At 39.7% G+C, this 22948-nt stretch overlaps 1 protein-coding gene across 1 annotated transcript in view; it reads right to left on the reverse strand.

The window, feature by feature from the left end:
- The window catches only part of LOC126297504 (phosphotriesterase-related protein), a 210946-nt gene that overhangs the window by 105510 nt on the left and 82488 nt on the right, over window positions 1-22948 (reverse strand). Inside the window, exons 2-3 of the mRNA XM_049988389.1 lie at window positions 21882-22041; window positions 17637-17827 (exon numbers count right to left, since the gene is read on the reverse strand). Coding sequence (XP_049844346.1) covers window positions 17637-17827; window positions 21882-22041 — 351 coding nt within the window. The remainder of the gene's footprint in view (window positions 1-17636; window positions 17828-21881; window positions 22042-22948) is intronic.

The raw sequence follows: 22948 nt of genomic DNA on the forward strand, positions 1-22948 counted from the left end.
GTTTTCCTTGCATAGGTGAGTGGTGTGTTCAAGCTTGACAAGGCACTTGTCGACAGAGACGAGCATGTATGGATGAGATGAGCCCGGACCGATGTGTCACAGGGGGTGGGGAGGGGGGGGGGGGGGTTTCTCAACTGAGCACAGGGGAAGTGAGTCTTGGATGGATGATGAAACACAGTGTTTCGCACTAGGTCCAGTGAAAGTTTGTGGTGTCGCAAGAAGTCAATGCCTAGTATAGGTTCGTCAATTTCGCACACTAAAAAAGTCCACTCGAGTTTGCAGTTTGTGGAGAGTGAGACGACATGGGAAGTTGAACCCGAGCACTGTAGTTTAGTTGAATTCACGGCTTGCAGTGGAGTATGATTGCGGGTGTTCGACAACACTAAGGACGTAGGCAGCAGCGAAACATCGGCGCCTGTGTCCACTAGGAAATGGTATCCCAACGAAATGTCTTTAATGTAAAGTCGTCTGCAATTATCCAGTTGTTCCCGGACAGAATGGAGCACTGGGGGGTGCATCATGTTTTGCGCAGGAGGTGGCAACTGGACCTACCTGTGATTGGCGTTTGGGAAGTAGCAGGGTGGTCTGCAGTTCCGTGCCGCCTCACCAAACTGTGTGTGGAAGTAACAGTGCGGGTAGTGTGGTTGCATTTCCTGCAGAAGGTTCGTTGCCAGTGGTGGTGGCCGAGGTTTGATGGCCGCAGCAGGTTCAGTTGCAGGAGGGGGCATGACCATGGGTGGAGCCGGTAATGTCCCAGTTGCTTGTTTACTGCTTCCCAGAGTGAGCGGAACGATCAGCACAGTACAGGCCCAGCCACGTCCGGACGCAGGGCGATGAGCCTGAACCTGAGACTTCTCAAGTAGGCACTGGCTGGTGAAATAGATCAGTGATGCATTGTGTAGCTTGTCAGCAATTGTCATTCTTTGCTCGACACGTTCAGGATGTGAGGAGATAGTTTATCTTACCAGATGGCGAGGTGAGCCGTGTTAGAGAGTATATCGGCGCTGACCAGGGCACGTAGCCGTCTCCAGAACTGGTTAGGTTTGTTGTTGTCTGGTTGCTCGATGTGGAGCACTTGCCATATTGCTGCCTCAGTTGAGCATTCAAGCCGATGTAGAACTGTCTTTTTGGGTAGAGTGTACCGGGTAGATGAGTCGGGACTCGACCAAGTCAGCAATCAAGTCCTCCTGGTCGTGCATGTGGGTGATGAGGCACAGAAACCTGGTTCACTCGTCGAGTTTGTAATGGGCGAACACTTCAGCCACAGTTGTGCTCTGTCAGGATTAAATGGCGGCATCATTGGTAAGCGCTGTAGGATGTTCGGAAGAACAGGTTGAGTTGAGTTCATTGGGGCACTGCCTGAATCGAGCTGTTGTTGCTCAAGGAGAGTGTGCCTCCAGAGGATGTGGCAATGACAGCTGTTTGGGTGGCAGCGTGAAGGTGACACATTGTGGTTGAGCACGATCCATCATAATGCAGAAGGCCGACGTGGGTGAGACACCATAATGTGTCAATTGCAGTTGCGGAAGGTCAACACATTGCGGGTGTGTTTGGACTGACGCATCACGGAAGACAGACGTGGATGGGGCAACGAGATATGCCAAGCACAGTAACAGAAGCTCGACTGGAGCTGGCACGGGGGCAACAGATGAGAAAAAGTTCAAAGTTTGAGAATGCATGTTAGTCCACAGAAAGCTCGACGTATGATCAGAGCCGGGGCCACCAGTGTTGCAGGGAGGCTGTGGAGGTGCGGGCTGTCCAGAAGCACAGTGTGGGAAATTATGTTGAATGTGGGATGGAATGTGTGAATGTTCACTGTTCATAGTCACTCTACTCAAAATGGTGCGCGGATAAGGTGAATGTCGTGGCACAAAACACTGAGGCATAGCAGTGGGATAGAGGTGGAGGTCAGGCACAGATAACAAGTTATTGTTCCTGTTGCATGCTGAGATATCGAAGTAGGAAGGCATGTGCTGATGCTGAACCAAGGCAGGCGCGGGTTTGGTCGGATGCTGAGGGGGTAGACCTGTGAACGAAGCAGTTCCAGCCACGTGGCAGGTATCTGCGTGGTACTGCACGGATTGCGGCATGGCAAATTGTTGTCCTGGTGGTAGTAGGTTGTCCGACAAAGCATTTGCAGTAATCAGCATTGGTCCCGCACTACACGGAGATCCGTAAGAGGTAACTGCACAGTCAATGTGGTGGGAACAAAGGCATTTGATAGCCGGAGTCATGTGCACTCCTAACCTCAGTTATTGTTGCAGGTTCGAAAACGTCTGGCGAAATCGGCGGAATAATCGAGTGAGAGGTATCGTGTTGCAGTCCTGGCAGGTGTACAGCGCCCGCAACATGATGCATATCGATCACAAAATCTGGCATTAGGCACTGGACCAAAGTCATTGTTTGAATGCTGTGTTGGTGTAATACATGTGAAAATAACCGACACAGAGGTCCTGGACAAAGTAAAATGGCAAAAACGGAAGACGTTATAACTCAGGGTCACCAGCGAAGAGGATTACCGGGTTGGTTGCACCAATAATCACACACATTTAGCAATATTAGCAATATTAACCTTAACACATACAAGGATCACAAACAACTGAGCTGAACATGGCGGAACAGCCAAATATAAAGCTTAGAGTCCAAAGATGAATGCATATTGATGTTGGTGTCAATTTTTTCAGCAGCACAGACTTTTTCACTGTCTTGGGTATGGAAATGCATGACCCTGTCAACAACATCTAGCAATCTATGACCACCTCATATTTATGGGACTTATGCAAACAAACATGAATCTCTTTTTTTATTCCTGTCTACTGGTATCACATGATTTGAGGTTCATGTTGCCCTACTCCAGTCATCTATGCCCCACTTCTTTAAGGCATGCAACGCTACTCTTGCTCTCAGAGGAAAAGTTCAGGAAGAGCACCAGTGCCTGCAAGATGGATGAATCTTAACTGCAATCCCTAACAGTCAGTGGGTCACACCGATTTTAATCATGGAAAAACCAAATGGGTCATTCACGACTTGGGAAGACTTCAAGCCCCGAACAATACCCAGTCTGTCCTCACAGCCTACACTATCACAAAAGTCAAAGACATCATTGTGTGCCTTTCTGAGGGCAAGATCTTCATGAGGACTGATTTATGTGATGCATACAAGGGACTCCCCTTAAACAAGAAATCAAAAAGCATTTTAGTGATCAGCACCCCTTTTGGTCTTTTCTGTTGAAAGCCCAGTTATTTTTCAATGGAGCTTAAAAAGTTTGTTGCAGGATGTGTGTGGAATGTCCATCTATTTAGATGTTTTGTTGGTTGGTTTAATGAGGGTAACCAAACAGTGAGGTCATTGGTCCTGTCAGGTTAGGGAAGGATGGGGAAGGAATTCTGCCATGCCCTTTCAAAGGAACCATCCCAGCATTTGCCTGAAGTGATTTAGGGAAATCATGGAAAACCTACATCAGGATGCAATTTTGTCATATGAGGACATGGTTGGAGACTGTGGCTGTTACTTGAAGACAAATGTTGATGGTGTTGAGACAGCAACCAGCCACAAATTTATTTTTAATTCCTTTATTCAAAGGGTACTGTTACCAGTTTCAAATCATTAAGATTCATCTTCAGACAGTTTTCATTACAACATGTGGTGTGTTATTTTACAGATTAATTGTCCTAAAATATAAATAATACATAATTATAAGCACGCCACACAGATGGTTGTGTTACAGATTTTCATTGTATGTGACTTATGTGGAATGTCGGTTTGGAGTGTTTGCTTTCATTACATTCATCCAACAGACGTGAATACATTCCCACTCCATTCTTATGATAGCACACGTAAATGTTTCTCACTGAACACTTTAGATTTGTCACAGAAAAGATTTCTAGCACACACTACATGTTTCGATACATACAAAGTGCTTACAAACATATGAGTGTCAACGATGCTATGATATATTGTAACATTATGAAGATGTCCCATGTTTGGAAAAAGATCATGCATTCACTTATGCAACTGAACCACCTTTTACACTAGTACAGAGAGACATTGATTTTGTGAGCTTTAGAGCATATACTGTTATATTAATTATAAAGTTGTTCCTTTTTGAGTGCTGTATAGGTACGACAGTATATTATTTATTTACATTTACCATCATGAGAATTGAAGTAACATATAAATTTGCTACTTGATCTGCAGATAGGCATAGGAATATTATTTGCTTTGGAGGGTGTAAAATAATGTTTGGAAATTTTTCAGGAGAGCGGTGTTACCTGACTCAGTTTTTTCATTGAGGATATAGTCTTGGGTGTTGTTTGTTTGTTTGTGTGTGTGTGTATTTCTATTTCTTCTAATATATTCATAGTGGCTCTGCTAGATGTAAAATTTTTAAGTTGTTCTCAATGTTTCTCACTGAATGGGTTTCTTCAGCAATATGGGCTGCAAATGCAGATTTTTTCAAGTTTCCATGCCTTAAAGCATTATTGTGTTCTTTGTATCTAACTTCAAAACTTCTGCCTGTCTGTCCAATGTAGAATTTTGGACATCAGGATGGCCAGACACTGGTTTGAACTGCCGTCTTCATGAATACGAGTCCAGTGTGCTAACCACTGCGCCACCTCACTCACTCTATCTAGATAACATTGTTACAGGTGAAAGTGCTCAAGACTTAGTGACCATCCTAGACACTTTATTTGGAGTGCTACAGGTGCCTACTCACATGGACATTGACAACAGCCCTCCAGGTTCACTGGTTTCACTAGGTGCTGATTTGGAGACAAGCATCTTATGCGAATTCAAGACGTGCCACACCCTCTAGTCCATTGGGTGGTCAGGTGCATGAAGGGGAGTTGATGCTGTGTATGGGCCATTCATCCTTTCTACCAGCAACCCATCTCACATCAGCATTATGGGAGTGGTCTACTCGGTGAAGCCACAAGGACCACACCTGCAAACAACACCCGTAAGGTCTCACGCACCCACTGGGCACCAACAGGTGACAGAGTGACTGTCACTAGAGGCTGCTTGCCATGTGGACCTGCTCACTTCCATGGCATCATGTTCCACAAATATAGCTAGCTGTATTGTGGTGCTGCCACGTAATTAGGCCAGTGCTGAGCTGTGCCAGGCTAGGTCTTTCTTTTGCGTTCTCTGGGCCAGGCAACAGCCACAGTAGTGGTCCATCAATCAGAGTTCTCACTAAGTAAAGCATCTGAATCTCCAAAGCCACGCTAGCACAAATGCCTGCTGCAACATGGAGCCACCAGTGACTACCTCAGGCACCACCAGGATGTGTCCTCTACACTGGAGACTGCAATCGAATTTAGTATTGGCCATCACCATTACTCTTTGTTCAAACTTTTCAACTCTAAAACAAATTCAGACTTAGATTAGTCATTCATTTGGGCTGTTTGCCCAATTATGGATTTGTGTTGATCAAATGAAAACCAAAACTTAATCGTGAATGGTTCTTGTAAAAAATCATTCTAAGAAGGAGCTTTTTGTTTATTTGTTATTTAATGAACTTGTTTTGCACTGTTTACTTGCTTTGTTTCCTCATTCCTCCTCAACCAGTGTGGAACATAACAGAGAGTTTGTGTTTGTTTGTGTGTGTGTGTGTGTGTGTGTGTGTGTGTGTGTGTGTGTGTGAGAGAGAGAGAGAGAGAGAGAGAGAGAGAGAGAGAGAGAGAGAGAGAGAGAGAGTGTATTGGGGAAAACAGGAATGCGGGAGGGGGAGGAGTGGGGAGGTTTGAGGGGCACTTAATAGTGAAGATATTGTGGCCCTTCCTAATATAGTCGAAGACAGATGTGTTTGAATATTTACAAAACAAAAAACCCAAAATCAGAACCAATCTCTCCAATTCTCATTCAATTACTAAAAATGAAAACATTGTTGGTCTTACAAAATCTTCTGGAAATTGAGACTCAGTAACAAAGTAAAGGCTAAAACAATAACTCAAAAAATTGAGGCTGACTGATTACTTATCAAAAATGAGGATGAGCATTTCACCCAGTAATACATTAACAACATATCTTTATTAATTTAAATAACAGACCATGCATTTCACAGAACCTTCAAATTCATATCATATTTGTTTGATCAACTTGTAAATATGGGACAGATGTGGAGTTGAGAGACTCTGCCACTTTAAGTACAGATGGTACATCTATAGACTGTGCAGCAAACAAGAAGTTTTTAGGGATTAACACTGATTGTCAGCTAAAATGGACTGAATATACAAAGTTAATAATATATTTTTGGGTCTGTGACCACATAGAGTGTAAAACTTCCAACATTTTGGCCACTATTGCAAGTGTATCATTTTGGCTAACTGTGGCAATGGCCATGAAGGCCAATGCTTATAATGCACATACAAAGATACTGGCATAAAGAATGTCATCAGCATGCTATGCTCCTGGGTGTTAACATCAGTCTGTAACAGCCAATGTCTTGTGGTGACATACTATGCCTACATACACGCAGTTCTTAGCTATGGAATTCTTTTCTGGGAATCAAAAGCATAATGAATGGACATGGTTTTTCAACTGCATGAAAGGGCCATAAGAATAACAAGTGGAAGTGGTAGCTGAGCACATTGTAAAGAGTGAATTAAAAATTTGGACATCCTTACTGCATCAACTGAATACATATACCAGTCTGTGGTGCATATCACAGAAAATATTACTAAATATTGCAATAATAGTCCTATACAGAATTGTAGAAGAAGAGCCAGTTTGGAGGTACATTTACCCAGAAAAAAAACCAACAAAAGACTCAAAATAACATTTTAGATCAGGATATAAAATTGTATAATAAATTGCCCAATGAAGTGAAAAATATTATTAAAACACATTTGTTTAAAAAGGCAGTTGTAATGTTCTTCAAAGGGAATGCATATTACACAATTAAAGATTACTTAGAGGACTCAGAGCAGTGGATAGTAATGAAAGGGGATAACTAAAGCACCTTGTCACATTTCAGTATGTGATAATGATTTACTGCTTTCACATGTATAATGTTTCAATATGTATAATGCATGAAAGTAATGTTTGTTGGCTTAGTTTTTCAGGTTGACACCAGCACTTAGTTTTAGATGGGGTCTGGAATTGAGGCATGATGCACAGCAGTATTTTCTCAGTCCGGGAGTCATCATCAGGTGTTTCAATGTGAACAGCAGTGAAAAATGGAATTATGTTTCACATTGTATGTGACAGAAAAGTCCAGGAGTCTGGTGAAGAAGGGGACAATGTTTTTTATTTCAAGTTTCCTGAGGAAATTTTTGTAAATAAAGGAACATTATACATCGAGGTGACAAAAGTCATGAGATAGTGATATGCACATATAGAGATGGCAGCAGTATCATGGGCACAAGGTATAAAAGGGCAGTGCATTGATGGAGCACTCATTTGTACTCAATTGATTCATGTGAAAAGGTTTTCAACAAGACCATGGCTGCACAGTGGGAATTAACAGACTTTGAGCACAGAATAGTAGTTGCAGCTAGACGCACTGGACATTCTATTTTGTAAATCATTAATGAATTCAACATTCCCAGACCCATGTGTCAAGAGTGTGCCAAAAATACCAAAGTTCAGGCATTAGCCATTACCACTGACAACACAGTGGCTTTTGGCCTTCACTTAACAACCAAGAGCAGTTGCATTTGTGTAACATTGTCAATGCTAACAGACAAGCAACACTGCTTGAAATAATCACAGAAATCAATGTGGGCTGTACAACAAACGTATCCATTAGGACAGTGTGGCAAAATTTAGTGTTAATGGGCTATGCCAGCAGACAACTGACACAAGTGCCTCTGCTAATAGCACATCACTTACAGTGCCTGTCCTGGGCTCATGATCATGTTGGTTGGACCCCATATGACTGGAAAACTATGGCCTCATCAGATGAGTCATGATTTCAGTTGGTAAGAGCTGATGGTAGTGTTGAAGTGTGGTGCAGACCCCATGAACCCATTGACCCAAGCTGTCAACAAGACACTGTGCAAGTTGTTGGTGGCTCCATAATGGTGTGGGCCTTGTTTACATGGTGTGGAATGAGTCCTCTGGTTCAACTGAGATTAGAAAAAATATTCAATGAAAAATTGGAAAGCAATTCAGTGAATTTCTTCACTTGCTTAGATAGGATCCTTACACAAGCAAATAAAATAGTGGTACATAACAAAAGGTACCTATGTAAGTAAATAGTGACTCAGATTACAGACAAAAAATACCCTTTGCACAAAAGAGTAACACACACAGTCTGTGGACAATCTACTATGTGATCTCTCTTGACTCCATGTCAAAACATCTTTGTGACTGTTTGTTATTGTCTGTTTGCTGTTTTCATCATACATTGTGCCATGTAAGTTGTGTGAGTGATGTTTAGTATGTGTGAGTTTCTGCATAAGTTAACTACAAGAAAACTGTTAGTAAAGGCTTTCTCCAAATTCATTATCACTGTGAGTTGATCCTTGGATGAATAAAGATAAATAAATGAATAAACTGACAGGTACAGCACCAATGAATATCTGAAGAGAGCACAATTTAGTATTTTCCAGTCACACACCTCCTACAGCATACTGGTACACAGATATTTTTGTTTTATCAGTGAAAGTCTGAAAATTAAAAAAAAAAGGTAAGCAGAATAATAAGCAAAGTGAATCGTGAGGACACTGTTGTTCCTCTTTATAAGGCTGTTGTGAACTAGATCTATACAGTATTACTTTATACAAAAGCAAGGGAAGAGAATTTAACATAAGGGAGAACTACTTTGCACAAAATAACACATTTAAAATGTTTTAATAAATTTACAAAAGCTACTTGGTCTTTGCCCTACAGATTCAGAGTCTTTATTTGTCATTGAGCACATACAGTAAAATTGGCTTTTTCAACCATAGTAAGTAACAGTTCAATCAAAGTACTGAAATTGATGTTCACATTGCATGAGCAAGTTAAACATCTTATATATAGTTTTAAATTTTAGCATCAATGTTGTCCATATCACACAGGAACTCATTTATACTGCAGGGTGGATTTTTTGTTAGCCAGTCATATAATTTTATTTTGAATCTTTAAAAAGTATGGATCGTGCAGTGAAAGGAAACTTGTTCAGGACATTCACTTGTATGTTAGTTCCATACAAAAGTCAAAAATAACGAGGAAAAGTGTTAGATATGCAACAAATTCTGTGTATATTATGACAGTACACGTATTCCATGTTATATTATCGCAAAAGTAGACGTCAAAAAAAAACCTGGTAACAGGAAAATGTTATAATCAGGCATCTCATCCAGCAAGTACTTCGACTCAATCGTGGGAAATGGTGAACTCTGATACAACATGCCATTGCAAGAAACGTGTTGTAAAAGGTATAATGTGCTTAAATTGTAAAACGGTTTTTCATTATTCGTGTGTTAATGTCAGTCCTAAAAGGAAACTATGGTTCTGCAATAGCTGTTTCAAAGGCGACTTAGGCCAAAAACCTAATATGAGAAACACCAAAGACGAAGTTATCAGTGCTTTACTGGAAGAGTTTTCAGTTATAAAAGATCACAAACACGAACAGTATGTAAAAGAAGCAAAGAGGCTTAGCATTTTACCTCAAGATACTGTAACTTTTGTTAATAACAGTTCTGTTGTTATGTTTGTAGAAAGTGCAGGAAAACACAAACAGTGGTGTAACCTGTTGCGAGTGTGAAAGAAAACATCAGTCTAAAACTCCTGACCATGTTCCAAAACTTTACACTTTCGGCGATAGCCACAGCCGCGGTATTGTCTCATGCATAAATAAAGCTTCAAATGTGAAATCGATGAGCTTTGTAAAGCCTGGGGCGCCCCTCTCAGAAATAAGAAAACTAGTTTTTTCTGAAGAAATAAAAAAGCTGTCTTCGAAAGATTTTGTTGTCCTCTTTGATGGATCTAATGACATTTATCAAAATGATACATCTAAAGCCTGCTGCGAATTAAACAAGTGTTTATCTGAGCTAAGTCCTACAAACGTTATCCTCGTAAATATACCACAAAGGTATGACTTGATGTCCTGGCCGTATGTAAACAAGTAAATTAGTGCCGCCAATGAACTTTTTTCCAGAATATGCAAACAAAATAGAAATTTTTCTGTTGTTAATATTAATACCATTGGACACAGATTCCACACTACTCACAGGCTGCACTTAAATGGCCTTGGAAAGCAACTTGTTACATTAAAGCTAATGGAAATTATTCAGAGACTGCAATACTTCGCAACAACATCATGAGTGGTACCTGTATCATCATCACAGAAAGTATCTCTAGGAGTGACTAATGCAGAATCAGATACAGTAACAGAAAATGCAGCAGAAGTACCTAAAGAAGCAATACTAACAGAAGTAGAATCAACAGCAGCGTCAGAAGAACCACGTTCAGTAACAGCAGAAGTAACCCCTCCAGCATTAGAACCAGCTCCTACAGCAGTAACACCATCTTCCTCACCAGCAGTAGCAGCACAAACTACTTCACCAGCAATAGCAGAAGAAACACCATCAGCAACAGCAGAGGCAACTGCTCCAACAGTAGAACCAGTTCCTATAGCAGCAGCACCATCTCCCACACCAGCAGTAGCAGAACCAACTCCTTTACCAGTAATATCAGAAACAACTCCTCCACCAGCAGCAACTAAACCAACTTCACCAACAGCAGAAACAGTACCAGCTCCTCCTCCATACCAGTCACAGTAAGTAAAGTATCGTCTTTGTCTCATGATGAAGTGATACCAAATGATTTGGGAAAACATGTTCCTATAAAACTTGTGGACAGTAAAGTGAAACAAACTTCCAACTGTGTTTCAAACAGACCCAAAAAATTACCAAAGAGAAAGGAAGATTTTTTATGGATTATCCCAAGGAAGTCCAACCGCCACCTAACATAGATTCCAGGGCTGAAAAAACAATTAAATGTTCTCCATTGCCCCATAATACTGTACTCCTCCCCTCCTGTGACAGTAACTCTATCTTATTTCTGCACATAAATGTCAGGTGTCTCAAAAATAAAGCTGATGAGCTTGGTATACTGTTAAAAAGTAACAAAAGAATGATTTTATGTATAAACAAACATTGGTTAAAGGAAGAGGATATAAAACTGTATGTACCATCAGGTTTCAGATTAGCTACATACTTCTGCAGACCCAGTGAATCCTATGGGGGTTCATCCATATATATTAGCAATGATCTAGACTTAAAGTTTTCTGTTCTTGAAGTTAGTGACCTATGCATTAAAGGTGTTTTTGAAGCAGCTGCTTTTATTATACCTAGTATACAGCTCATAACTGTGTCTTTATATCACACTCCTGAAAGTAATGTAGAACAATTTATAGAACGTTTAGAAAAACTTGTGATCAGTATACAAAAATGTACTAAATACAAAATTTTAATCTTTGGGGATCTAAACATAGACATTAGGAAAATGACAGCCAGAAATGTTAATTTAGTAAACATGTTAAGATCCTATAATTTCTTTTGTGCTAATGAAAGTCCTACAAGGCACTCCTCCTGTCTTGACAATGTAATAACAAATGTGATTTTGAGCTAATCTTATTTAATATCGATTACCTGTCAGACCATAGAGGTATATGGGCAAAACTAATTACTAAAAAACCAAAAGAAGACGAGGAACAAATTCAGTGTGTCAGACTATCTACACATACAAATATTAGCAAGTATAGAGAAGAACTTAAGTCTATAGATTGGAATACTGTTATACATTCCCCCAGAAATGTTGATGAAGCCTTCAGCACATTCCTCAAAATCATTTCTGAAATCTTCCACACATGCTGTCCACTGGTTAAAAAACAAAAAAACAAAAAAAGTTAGGAAATCTAGCCACTCAACTTTACAGAAGTGGTTTTCACCCCAATTACAAAAACTGAGACTATTGGTAATTACTTGTCATGATAAGGTCAAAAAGGGAGCAGTAGATAAAGAAACTTACAAAAACCTGAAAAGAAAATATAGACATTAAATTAAAATAGCCATGTATAAGGCAAATGGTGATTTCATTAAAAAATCACACAATAAATGTAAGGCTGCATGGAAAGTAATAAAAGCAGAGCTAGGTATGGATATAAACTACAAAGACAACACAAATGCTGCTAACGTCACTGCTGATGATTTCAATCACTTTTTTGTCAACTCTGCCAATCTTAGCCTTCCAACCCACAGCAACCAGAATTCCAATTCAACACATACACCTATTTCTCACCCAATATCTGGCAGAAATTTTCAACAAAACATTACAAACATAGTGTCAGCTTGTAAATGGAGAGAAGTACAAGTAACTGATATAATTAAAGCAACCTCTAAATTAGGATACTCTAGATCTGAAGATGTGTATGGCCGGTCAAACTATGTAATTAAAAAAGTTGTAGATCTCATATCATATCCTCTTTGCATACTGATAAACAAGATGCTCTCGAGTGGACACTTTCCAGAATGTCTCAAAAAACCAGTTGTCATACCATTATACAAAAAGGGTGACAAGTCCTGTATCAATAATTATAGACAAATTTCACTTGTGCCTATTCTCTCAAAAATAATAGAACATTGCATACTGCAGCAAATATGCATACACCTATCAGACAATAATATATTAAATGATTCTCAGCATGGATTCAGGTCAAACTTATCAACAGTAAAAGCAGTTGAAAACCTTATCTCTTTTGTACTAAGCGCATTTGAGTCAGAATTATCTGCTGAAGCCATTCTAATTGACTTGGGTAAGGCTTTTGACTGAGTTAACCACAAATTATTATTAGATAAACTGTGTTGCTATGGAATCAAACACTTGGAACTCTCACTAATTGAATCATACCTCAGCAATAGAAAACAAATAGTAAAGCATAATGACCAACAGTCACAGACTAAGTATAAAACGAGGTGTTCCTCAGGGCTCAGTGCTTGGCCCTCTACTATTTATATTGTTTGTAAATGATTTTCCGAATAACTTACCCTGTAAATCTACCCTCTATGCTGATGAGACCACATTAGCTAATTCTGGAAAGGATATAAACATATTGAAGGAGGCAAGTGAAGAGTGTCTCAAAATATCTAATATCTGGTTTAAAGCTAATGACTATCTATGAACCATGAAAAGACTGTCAAGATAATCTTCAGTTTATCAAACAGTAACATGGAGTTATCATCTGTTAAACTACTAGGAATACACATTGACTCAAAATTAACTTGGGACACACATGTGTTACACAAGATTTATGCTTCAGTCATACTATTCCTTCTTTCATTGCCATCTACACTATGGCATTCTTTTATGGGGTAACTCTCCAGGAGCCAAAAAAATTTTCACTTGGCAGAAGAAAGCAATTAGACGTTTTTACGGAATCACTGACAACAAGATCTCATGTAGACCTTATTTTAGAGACTTAAAAATTCTCACAGTCCCATATATTGTTGCCTATTAAACATAAAAGAAAACTTAAACCACTACACTATAAGGAAATCAGTTCATCAACACAATACTCGACAAACCAATATGATTGATATACCCACAACCAGGCTTAAGAAAACCCAATCTAGCTATGAATACATAGGCATAAAATTATTCAACACTTTACCCGTACAGGCTCAATTGGTTTCAATGGATATTTTCAAAACTAAAACCAAAGTGTGGATGAAGAAAAATGCTTTCTACAGTGCAGAAGAATTTCAGAATAGTTGTAAAGATAATCTAATTTATTGATAAACTAAGGCTTGCTGTTAATTATAGTTATGCTATAGTTAAGCTAATAGGGTACAACTCTGTCATTTTTTTCCATGTAATATTTTTGTTATATGAAACATAATGTACAAATAGCTATAATACTTCTGACAACATTGATTGCAGGTTAATGCTGATAAATTATGGCTTACTGTTGTGTATGGATCTAGGTGTAGAGGCTATTGTAAGCTCATAGTTTACAACATTGCTATATTTTTACTATGTAATATTTTGGTATGTAAAACATAATGTACAAATAGCTGTAACTCTTCTGACGACATCGACTGCATGTTAATGCTAAAAGATGGATATAAATAAATAAATAAATTTATCAGAGTTTTCAGTTATTGCTCACCTGTGCCTTGGAATGTAAATGTTTAGGTTATTTCTAGAGGCATGTTTGTGAATTGTTCCCCTGATAAGACATCCTTTAATGTTGTTCCTGACAAAAAGTGCACTCTTAGGTATACAGATTCACAACTGTTAGGACTCTAGGCCCAATAAAGAGAGGATGGCAGTGCTGTATTGGACCAGCCTTGCATAGTCCATGGACAATTTTTTTTCCTTTTTCTTTTAAAATGCTGATATTATGAGGAGAAGATCACCATATGAGTAGGCCTTATGAGATATTTGACTGAAAGAGTGTGAAGTATGTCATAAAGAGATAATTATTACTGATTATATCTCAGTTTCCACATGACGTAATACACACATCAGATCTTTTTACATACTTGGTTGATATGTTCGTCCCAACTGAATCTGGCATTAATATGTATTCCTAAGAGTTTAACACATTTTTTATGTAGGTTGGCAACTATTTATTCACAACCAACCAATATAAAAGAGTTACACGTTTGCACCTGTTACTACCCTTCAAAGTAGTCACCAGCATTGTGTAGAACTCATTGCCAGTGATGTGGAAGGCGTAGTATACCATTAGAAGAACCTGTTCTATTGATGGTACAAATGGAGCGGTCTACTGCCTGTCGAATCCCTGGAACAGTTCTTAAACAAATGCCACAAAGTGCTTGTTTCATCTTCGGAAACAAATCAAAGTCACAAACACTTAAGTCTGTGTTGATGGGACTGGGAAGTACTGTACCATCCATAATCATCACCGGACTTAAGTCCTTGTGATTTTGATTTGATTCTGAAGATGAAGGATCCACTTTGTGGCATTCGCTTAAGAACTGTGTATATACACACACACACATCAAAAAAGTTTTGCATCACCCCAGTTCCCAGAACTCCTGAAGACAGACGTTGACTGTGGATATTGTATCACAGACACAGTCCCTTTGACTGTTCAGAGATGTCACTAAACCTGCCCAAAGATGTAAACTACAATGCATGAACAGCACCTATTAGATGTAGGGGGTCTGACAGACAATCAGTTCCAGTCATTCCACCAGGAAGGAGGTAAATGGCTCATGTGTTCTGTAGTTCAACCATGCCCAGACAGTCAGTACCATGGTTCAATCATGTTCACATTGTTACTTTGTGCCAAGAAGGGCTCTCAACAAGGGAAGTGTGCAGGCCTCTCGAAGTGAACCAAAGTGATTTTATTTGGACATTGAGGAGATACAGAGAGACAGGAACTGTTAATGACATGCCTCGCTCAGGCCACCCAAGGGCTACTACTGCAGTTGACGGCCACAATCTATGGATTATGGCTCAGAAGAATCCTGACAGCAATGCCACCATGTTGAGTAATGCTTCTTGTGCTGCCACAGGACGTCATGTTATAACTCAAACTGTGCGCAATAGGCTGCATAATGTGCAACTTCACTCCCAATGTCCATGGCGAAGTCCATCTTTGCAACCACAACACGATGCAGCATGGTACAGATGGGCCCAACAACATGCCAAATGGACTGCTCAGGATTGTCATCACATTCTCTTCAATGATGAGTGTTACATATGCCTTCAACCAGACAATCATCAGAGACCGTTTTTGGAGGCAACTGGGTGAGGCTGAATGACTTGAAGGTTTTATAGATGTTAAATGTGTTATTTTTCTATAAGCCTTGTTTAATCAGTAGCAACTGATTCTTATCAAACAAACACTTCACCATGCAGATGTTTTTGGATGAAGATTTTTATTTTGTTAGTTATTATTTATTTGTTGATTTTATTTCAACCTTTTTGGGGACATGTTAGTACTGGATGAACATCAGTTGGTTTAGAAAAGGTAAAAGTGACATGAAAACAATTCCAACCTTTCACTTAGTGTGAAATTAAAGTACCAGTAAAGAGTGTGAGGACTTGCTAAACCTCATCAAAAACTGAGCAAGACTCATTAATAGCAATGAAAGATTTCTCCTACCCAGAAGCAAAATTCCACATGTGAATTACAAGGGAAATGTTAAAAACACATTAGCAAAAACAAGGATAACTTTGAAAGAGTTATACTGGCAGCAGATATTCACATGAATATGAGTAGTTACTGTAGATGCCGTTGTTTGTTTAAAGTGCTCAACAACTGTGGACATCACCACCCATGAACTGGAGGAAGAAGTTTCTAAACACATCTGATGTGCCATTATGTGCAGAAGGTGTAGAAGTGAAAGAATGACTGTGGTAAAGTGGAAATGCTGTGCTATCTGACAGAGTAAGCAACTTTGTAGAAAAATACTTACCAAATGATGAAGTTGGGTGTAGTGGTAGCTATACAGGGATAACAATATTAGCACAAGAGAAGAAGAGATAGAGCATAGCACTGAATGAACTGAAAGATTGATAACTATAACAACAAATGAAAAATAAATTAAAATTACCAACAAAGATGGATCACAGTCTTGATATTCTTACACCTTAAAAGGCTATATAGTACAACTTTGTTTATGGAAGAAGATAATATTTGCTGGGCACTCATGCACATATCTAATGTAAGGAGTTGTTGGACAGGAAGGATATCGTATGCCAAGATATTTAACACACCAATATGGATATGATTAGAAGCAATTATGTCCTTACAGTGCTTAAATTATTCATTTATTTTTATTCAAAACAATATATACATAAATAAAGTACTATTTTAGGAACTGTACGGATTAATCACTTAAGAGCAACATAAAATAAACCAGACAAATCTCTATACTCCCCAAATAGTAGAGATAGTGAATCATCCAAAGGCACATAAAGAAGGTCGACTAGGGTGAGGATTTGACTGGGCAGAGTAGAAGAGGGGAGAAAAGAGAAAGGAAGAGGGTGGTTGGCTTGAGGATTTGTATGGTCTGGTATATGTGATTCTGAATGATACATTTTCTGTAATATTTGATGAGTTGTTCCCTTTACTCCTTAAGCTATTAACATTGCACTTGGACTTCCTATCACCATAAAAAATAATATTTTAGGTACTATAAGGACTTAACTGCTTATGAGCAACACGCTACACACTTTGCAATAAATAAAATATTAAGTTTCAAAGAACACTAAAATATATGTTACATAAAATTTTAAACCAAAGACAAATGAAGAGATAAAAAATAACAGCAGTGCCTTCACAGTATGAAACAGTGAAATCATACAAAACCTAAATCAAGATGCCTGGTTAGTGATCACAATCTCAGCACTTGATAAGTAGGGCGTTTTTCCTACTCCCAATGTACACCACTGTAACATTATGTTAAGTCACATAATGATTAATAAAAATTGAAACAAAATGTTAAAAATTTCAATGTTTTCATAATTTCCATGCCAACAGTAGTTTTATTTTACTTTTTAGTACATATGTGTTGGAAATGTCCCTCAGAAGTTTTCACAAATGTATTGTGCAACATAAGATGGAACAGTATTAAACTGAATGTTGTTTTCCCAATTACAGAGTTCAAGGGGCATTTTTTTAGTACCATGAAGCTACTATCTTCTACATCAATATTTTTACTCACCAGTGCCTGCTACAACATGGATGCCAGTTTTCTGTGAAACTTCAATCATGAGAGGTATGTTTCTGTTAAGACCATGTGATGTATTCTCTACAATGGTTCCTCCCCCAAATTCATTAAACATTTGCATTTCTGTGAGAACAGCAGCATGTGTTTCCTTGTCGTCAAATGTGAGATTATACTTATTGCTGTAACTGTTAAAAATGCAGTTTATAATAATATACTGATTGGAAGTATCAGATTGTAATATAAATGACAATAGTCTATATTACTTCATGGATACTTTAGAACTTAGACTTAGGTGATTGTAGTCGACCCTGTTAAAACAGCACAGTTTAGCATTCTTGCGAAATACGTCTTGACGTATGAAGGCTAAAACACTGCACTGAGGCCTGTGTCTTGATCACGACTGATGCCAGTGACTCAGCTGTGGGCACTGTTTTACAACAGCACACTGCAACTCTACCCAACCCCTCCGCTTCTTTTCCGAGAGACAGAGTTAACGCAAGTGGTTAACTTTCAACCGTGAGCTCCTCGTGATTAAACATTTCTGTAGTGACCTTGAGGGGTGACGTTTCACAGTCTATACAGATCACAAGCCACTCATGGACAATAATCCAGCTAAGGACCTTCTGCCGAGGCGTTTCCACCACATGGACTACATCTGTCAGCACTCTTCTGATGCGTGCTATATCTGCGGAGCGGAGAACATTGTCGCAGACTACCTTTCCTGCATCTGTGTCCTAAGCGCACCGATGAATCTGGAGGAGCTCAGCCAACTACAAACTGATGATGATGATATACAGCAAATAATATCAGACAACGAATCATCACTCTCTGTCTAGCCCCATATACTACCTGGGTCGACAATCCCTGTCCTTTGTGACAGCCCTACAGGCACACTCCACCCCCTGGTCCATACCGCCCTTCATCATAGGGTCTTTATTGCCATGTATGGCTTAGCCCACCCTGGGACAGTAGCCACTATGTGGCTTCTTATGAAGCGCTTCATCTGGCCTTGCGTGAAGCACGATTGTTGCACTTGGAACCGTGCATGTGTCCTGTGCCAGTGCAGCAAGGTCGAGAGGCACACAAAACCTCCATTGGGCAAGTTTGACATTCCAAAGGGGCATTTTAGGCATGTCCATATCAACATTGTTGATCCCCCTCCCCCCTTCCAAGGGTTACAGATACGTCTTATCGATCACCAACTGAGTGACCTGCTGGGTCAAAGTGGTCCCACTTATTGACGTCACAGCCAACACCGTTACCCATTCTTTAGTCTTGACATGAATTGCTCACTTCAGCTGTCCCCTGTCTCTCATGACCAACCAGGGACACCAGTTTTAGTCCATCCTCTTTGTACGACTCTGTGAACACTGCAGCATAGCCAAATTTCACACCATGTCTTACCACCCACAGGCGAACGGCCTGGTCAAGCAGTGGCACTGCACACTCGAGGCCGTGCTAATGTGCCATGGTGGCCTATGGTCAGAGGCCCTGCTGTAGGTCCTGCTGGGTATTCACTCGGCCCATAAATAAGATTTCAATGCCTCATTCACTGAGAATCTATACAGGAAACCCCTCCTTCTTTCTTCTGAGTTCGTCAAGGATTCACCATCAGCTGCAACCGAGGATCTTCCTGCCCTGGTCGAGCAGGTTTGTGTGCACGTCACATACCTCCACACCCCCCTTCCCAGCCTTCACACCACCCCACCTGTGTTCATCCAAAAGGACCTCACTTTGTTCGACTTTGTAATGCTGTGGGACGACACTGTGTGAGCTGCCCTCCAGCTGTCTTATTCTTGCCCTCACCATGTGCTACGTCACAGTAGGAACACGTTTGTCATTCACCTACATGGATGGCCACAGACAGTGTCCGTTAATTGACTGAAACCAGCGTGGTCACTCACCGATCTGCCTCCTGACGCTGCCGACCTGCCTTTGGCTGACGCGTCTCCACCTGTAGAGCTGTTGGAACCATGGGACACCTGCACCGCCAACACTAACGCCCCGACTTCTCATGCTGGCTGCCGCCTACAACTGCCACACTGGCACCAAGATTACAAATTCGTGTAATGAAGATTCTCTCCGCATTGCAGTGGGGAGGGGGGAGCGGGGGGGTTTGGCATCTCTGGCGCACATCACCCTATCTTTGTGACCTTGATTCTTTGGACTGCTTTATTCCAGTTGCACTTTCAGCACTGAAGTTTTTCTACTGGCATGTTTGTTATGCATCAGTCATTAATAAATGTGTATTTGATACTTAATGTGTGTTATCTCCAACCGATCTTACATGATAACCACACACCCATTATGACATGCTCCTCTTCTTCAGTCATTTTTACTGAATTTATTTTTACTGGTTACTCCTGACTGCAGTGCTGTGGTTCCCTCTTAAATTTAACGGACCCTTCCTCCCCATGGGACCACCTCTGTTATCAGCCCTACATCCTTGACAGCAACCTACACCTCCTCTACCACCATTCTCATGAAATTATTGCCCAACTCTATCACTCCTTTGTGGCTAGTAGCACTTCCTTCGCATATGTCCTGTTTGTCCTCAATTAAAACATTTCACATCCGATGCAAATATGTGTCTTCAGTCCCTCATCCCTGTCAATCTATCGATTGCCTCATATTCCAGTGCTATCCTAACCCGAGCATAGCTATCTTTGTGTGCCCCTGTATGCACCCTGCTAGGCGTCGCTGGTGTCAAACTCTCGGGAGAGCACTGAATGCTCATTGCTCAGCCTCCTGCAGCACCACATAGTCCACTTCACCATTCTGTAACAAATCATACGTGTGAACATTCAACTTTCTAATCCTACCTGCAAAGTCCTCCACTGCCTCATTATACACTCTGCACACAATACCCAACTGCTCCTGAAAAAACTGTACACTATTCTGCTTCCTGTGCCATTGTTCAGTCCCCTGCCTCATCTGATCAAGAGTGTCTGCATTATGTAATGCTTCTATGGACCTTATGAACAACTTTGCTTCCCCTGTAAAATGCAACATTGTAATTTGCAATAACTGTTTATCTTACCAACCCCATACGTTACCGAATGACTTGACATCTTCCACAAATGCTATCAAATCATCAGATGACCTGCAGGAGAATGCAGAAACAAGGTCAGCAATAGCTAAATCCACACCTAGAACCTGAGACCTCAACAATTCTACTTCATGATCCTTCTCTGGTAACACATATTTTACAACCAAATTATCTGCTCTCAACTGAGATACCTGATTCACTAACAACTACAAGGTCTTCTCATTGGTGACACCTTGTGTCTCTGACTTTGCCTCTGCCTCAACCTTACTCATTTTCATGGCTCAGACAAACAAAGAGAAATAACATAACTAATATAGATAGAACAGATACTCACAGATTATCCTATCAACTTACTTCTTCTGTCTAATCATGAGCCACCTCAACTCTCTACACTGTCTAGCCATGTGCCCAAAATGATTACATACAAAGCAAGTCTCTGCTACTGATTCAGCACAAGGGACAGAGTGCCCAAGTAAATTACACTGAGTATAACTCACAGACAGCAAACATTCATCTCTATAATGTAATATCATTACCCATTACCATGTAATATCTTTCCCAGACTGAGCTCAGTCTGGGAAAGGAGGAGAAGGGAATCAGCTGCATCTTTTTCAAGGAACAATCTCAGCATTCTCCTTAAGTAATTTAGGGATACTACAGAAAACCAACATCTGGATGGACAAATGAACAGCCACTGTCCTGAATAAAGTATAGTGTCTTGCCATCTTGCCACACAGAAAAGTTCAAACCATTATTTAAATTAATTTTAAAATTATATTTCTAAATTATTTGTTATTGTAAGACATCAGACAACTGTTTAGCAAAAACAGGCTATATAACCTATATGTGAAGGGGTAATTACATCTGGATGAGAGCAGAGAGACTACCACATTAAAAAACACAGCAGGTGGCTTGTTTCCAGACATACCAGATAGTACTATTGAGGAATAAAAAACTTTAACAACTATTAAGTAAATTTTTATCAGTCAGTCTAGTTCATTTATTTTATTTTAATCATCATTTGCTTTACATCTCTCAGTACTGCATTTGTGATTCCAAAAACATATAACCTCAATATTCTTTGATCTCACATAATCATGCACAATGTGTTCTTCTTAGTAGTGAAATTTAGTAATGGATGTGACAATACTTTCAACATCTCAGCTAGGTCTAATAAAATTATTACTTACGGATATTGTCTAATAAGGCCAGCATTTTCAAGAGTAATTTCACCATGCAAATAATTTTGCAACTGTTGTGGTGGCTCCACATAAAATTTTTGAAATGTTAGAGAAAAGTGCTCATGGGTCAATGTTATTCCAAGTTTGTTAGGTAGAACTGGTCCTCGAACTGAAACAAATTAAGTTGATCATAAACTAGTGATTGTCAACAGATGAGTTTTAATATACCAAAGAATTAAGTAGTTTTTACCAAGACAAAAAAAAATGCAAATTTTTAAAACCCAACAGAGGTAGCCAACTTAATTGCTTGTTTCAGAAAAAAGCTACTGATGATGCACAAAAATAACATGAAGGATTCTTCTTAAGCTCGGATCTAAGTGACGTATCTGTTGTGATAGTGCCACGACATTTAACAGTGCCGCCACGACAGTACGCACAAACGGCGATAGAGGCAGTCCACAAATCGGCTGAGCGCGGGAGCGCCACCTAGCTACGAACGGTGCCGGCCGCATGTCACAGCACGGCAGTCGAATACGAGAGACTGAGTTGTAATCATGTGATCAGCTATTGTTTCTAAGAGAGAGTGTGAATATCCATGCAATTATTGTGATTAAAGGTTATAACAGTATCCTCCTTTCCAGCCTTTCACAACCTATTTCTCTTTACTCTCTTAGGAAGGATCTGACAATTACCAAAGTTATGTATGGTTTTTCTCTGCTGTCAGATATCTCAGAAGTAAGACTGGGTATCCATTGCATGTGATTTTACAAATTTTTCAAAAGAATTTTCCTTTCGATACAAAAAGTAGTGTAACAACTTTTCTCCAAGAGAGTAAGTGATGAACTAAGAACTATGTTGACTTGATTCTTGCTCTACAACATTCAATTTAAACAGTACATTTAAAACTACACTATCAAAACAAGAAGCAAGAAATCTAACAAAAAAATTTAAATCATAAGATGATACTGGGCACCTCACTACTTCATGCACTCAACTAATTCACTGCATGAAGTTTTGATTTTATGTACTGCATATCTGAGAGATTATTCATCACAGCCACTATCACCACCATAATT

This window comes from Schistocerca gregaria, chromosome X (assembly GCF_023897955.1).
Source record: "Schistocerca gregaria isolate iqSchGreg1 chromosome X, iqSchGreg1.2, whole genome shotgun sequence".
Classification (NCBI taxonomy): domain Eukaryota; kingdom Metazoa; phylum Arthropoda; class Insecta; order Orthoptera; family Acrididae; genus Schistocerca; species Schistocerca gregaria.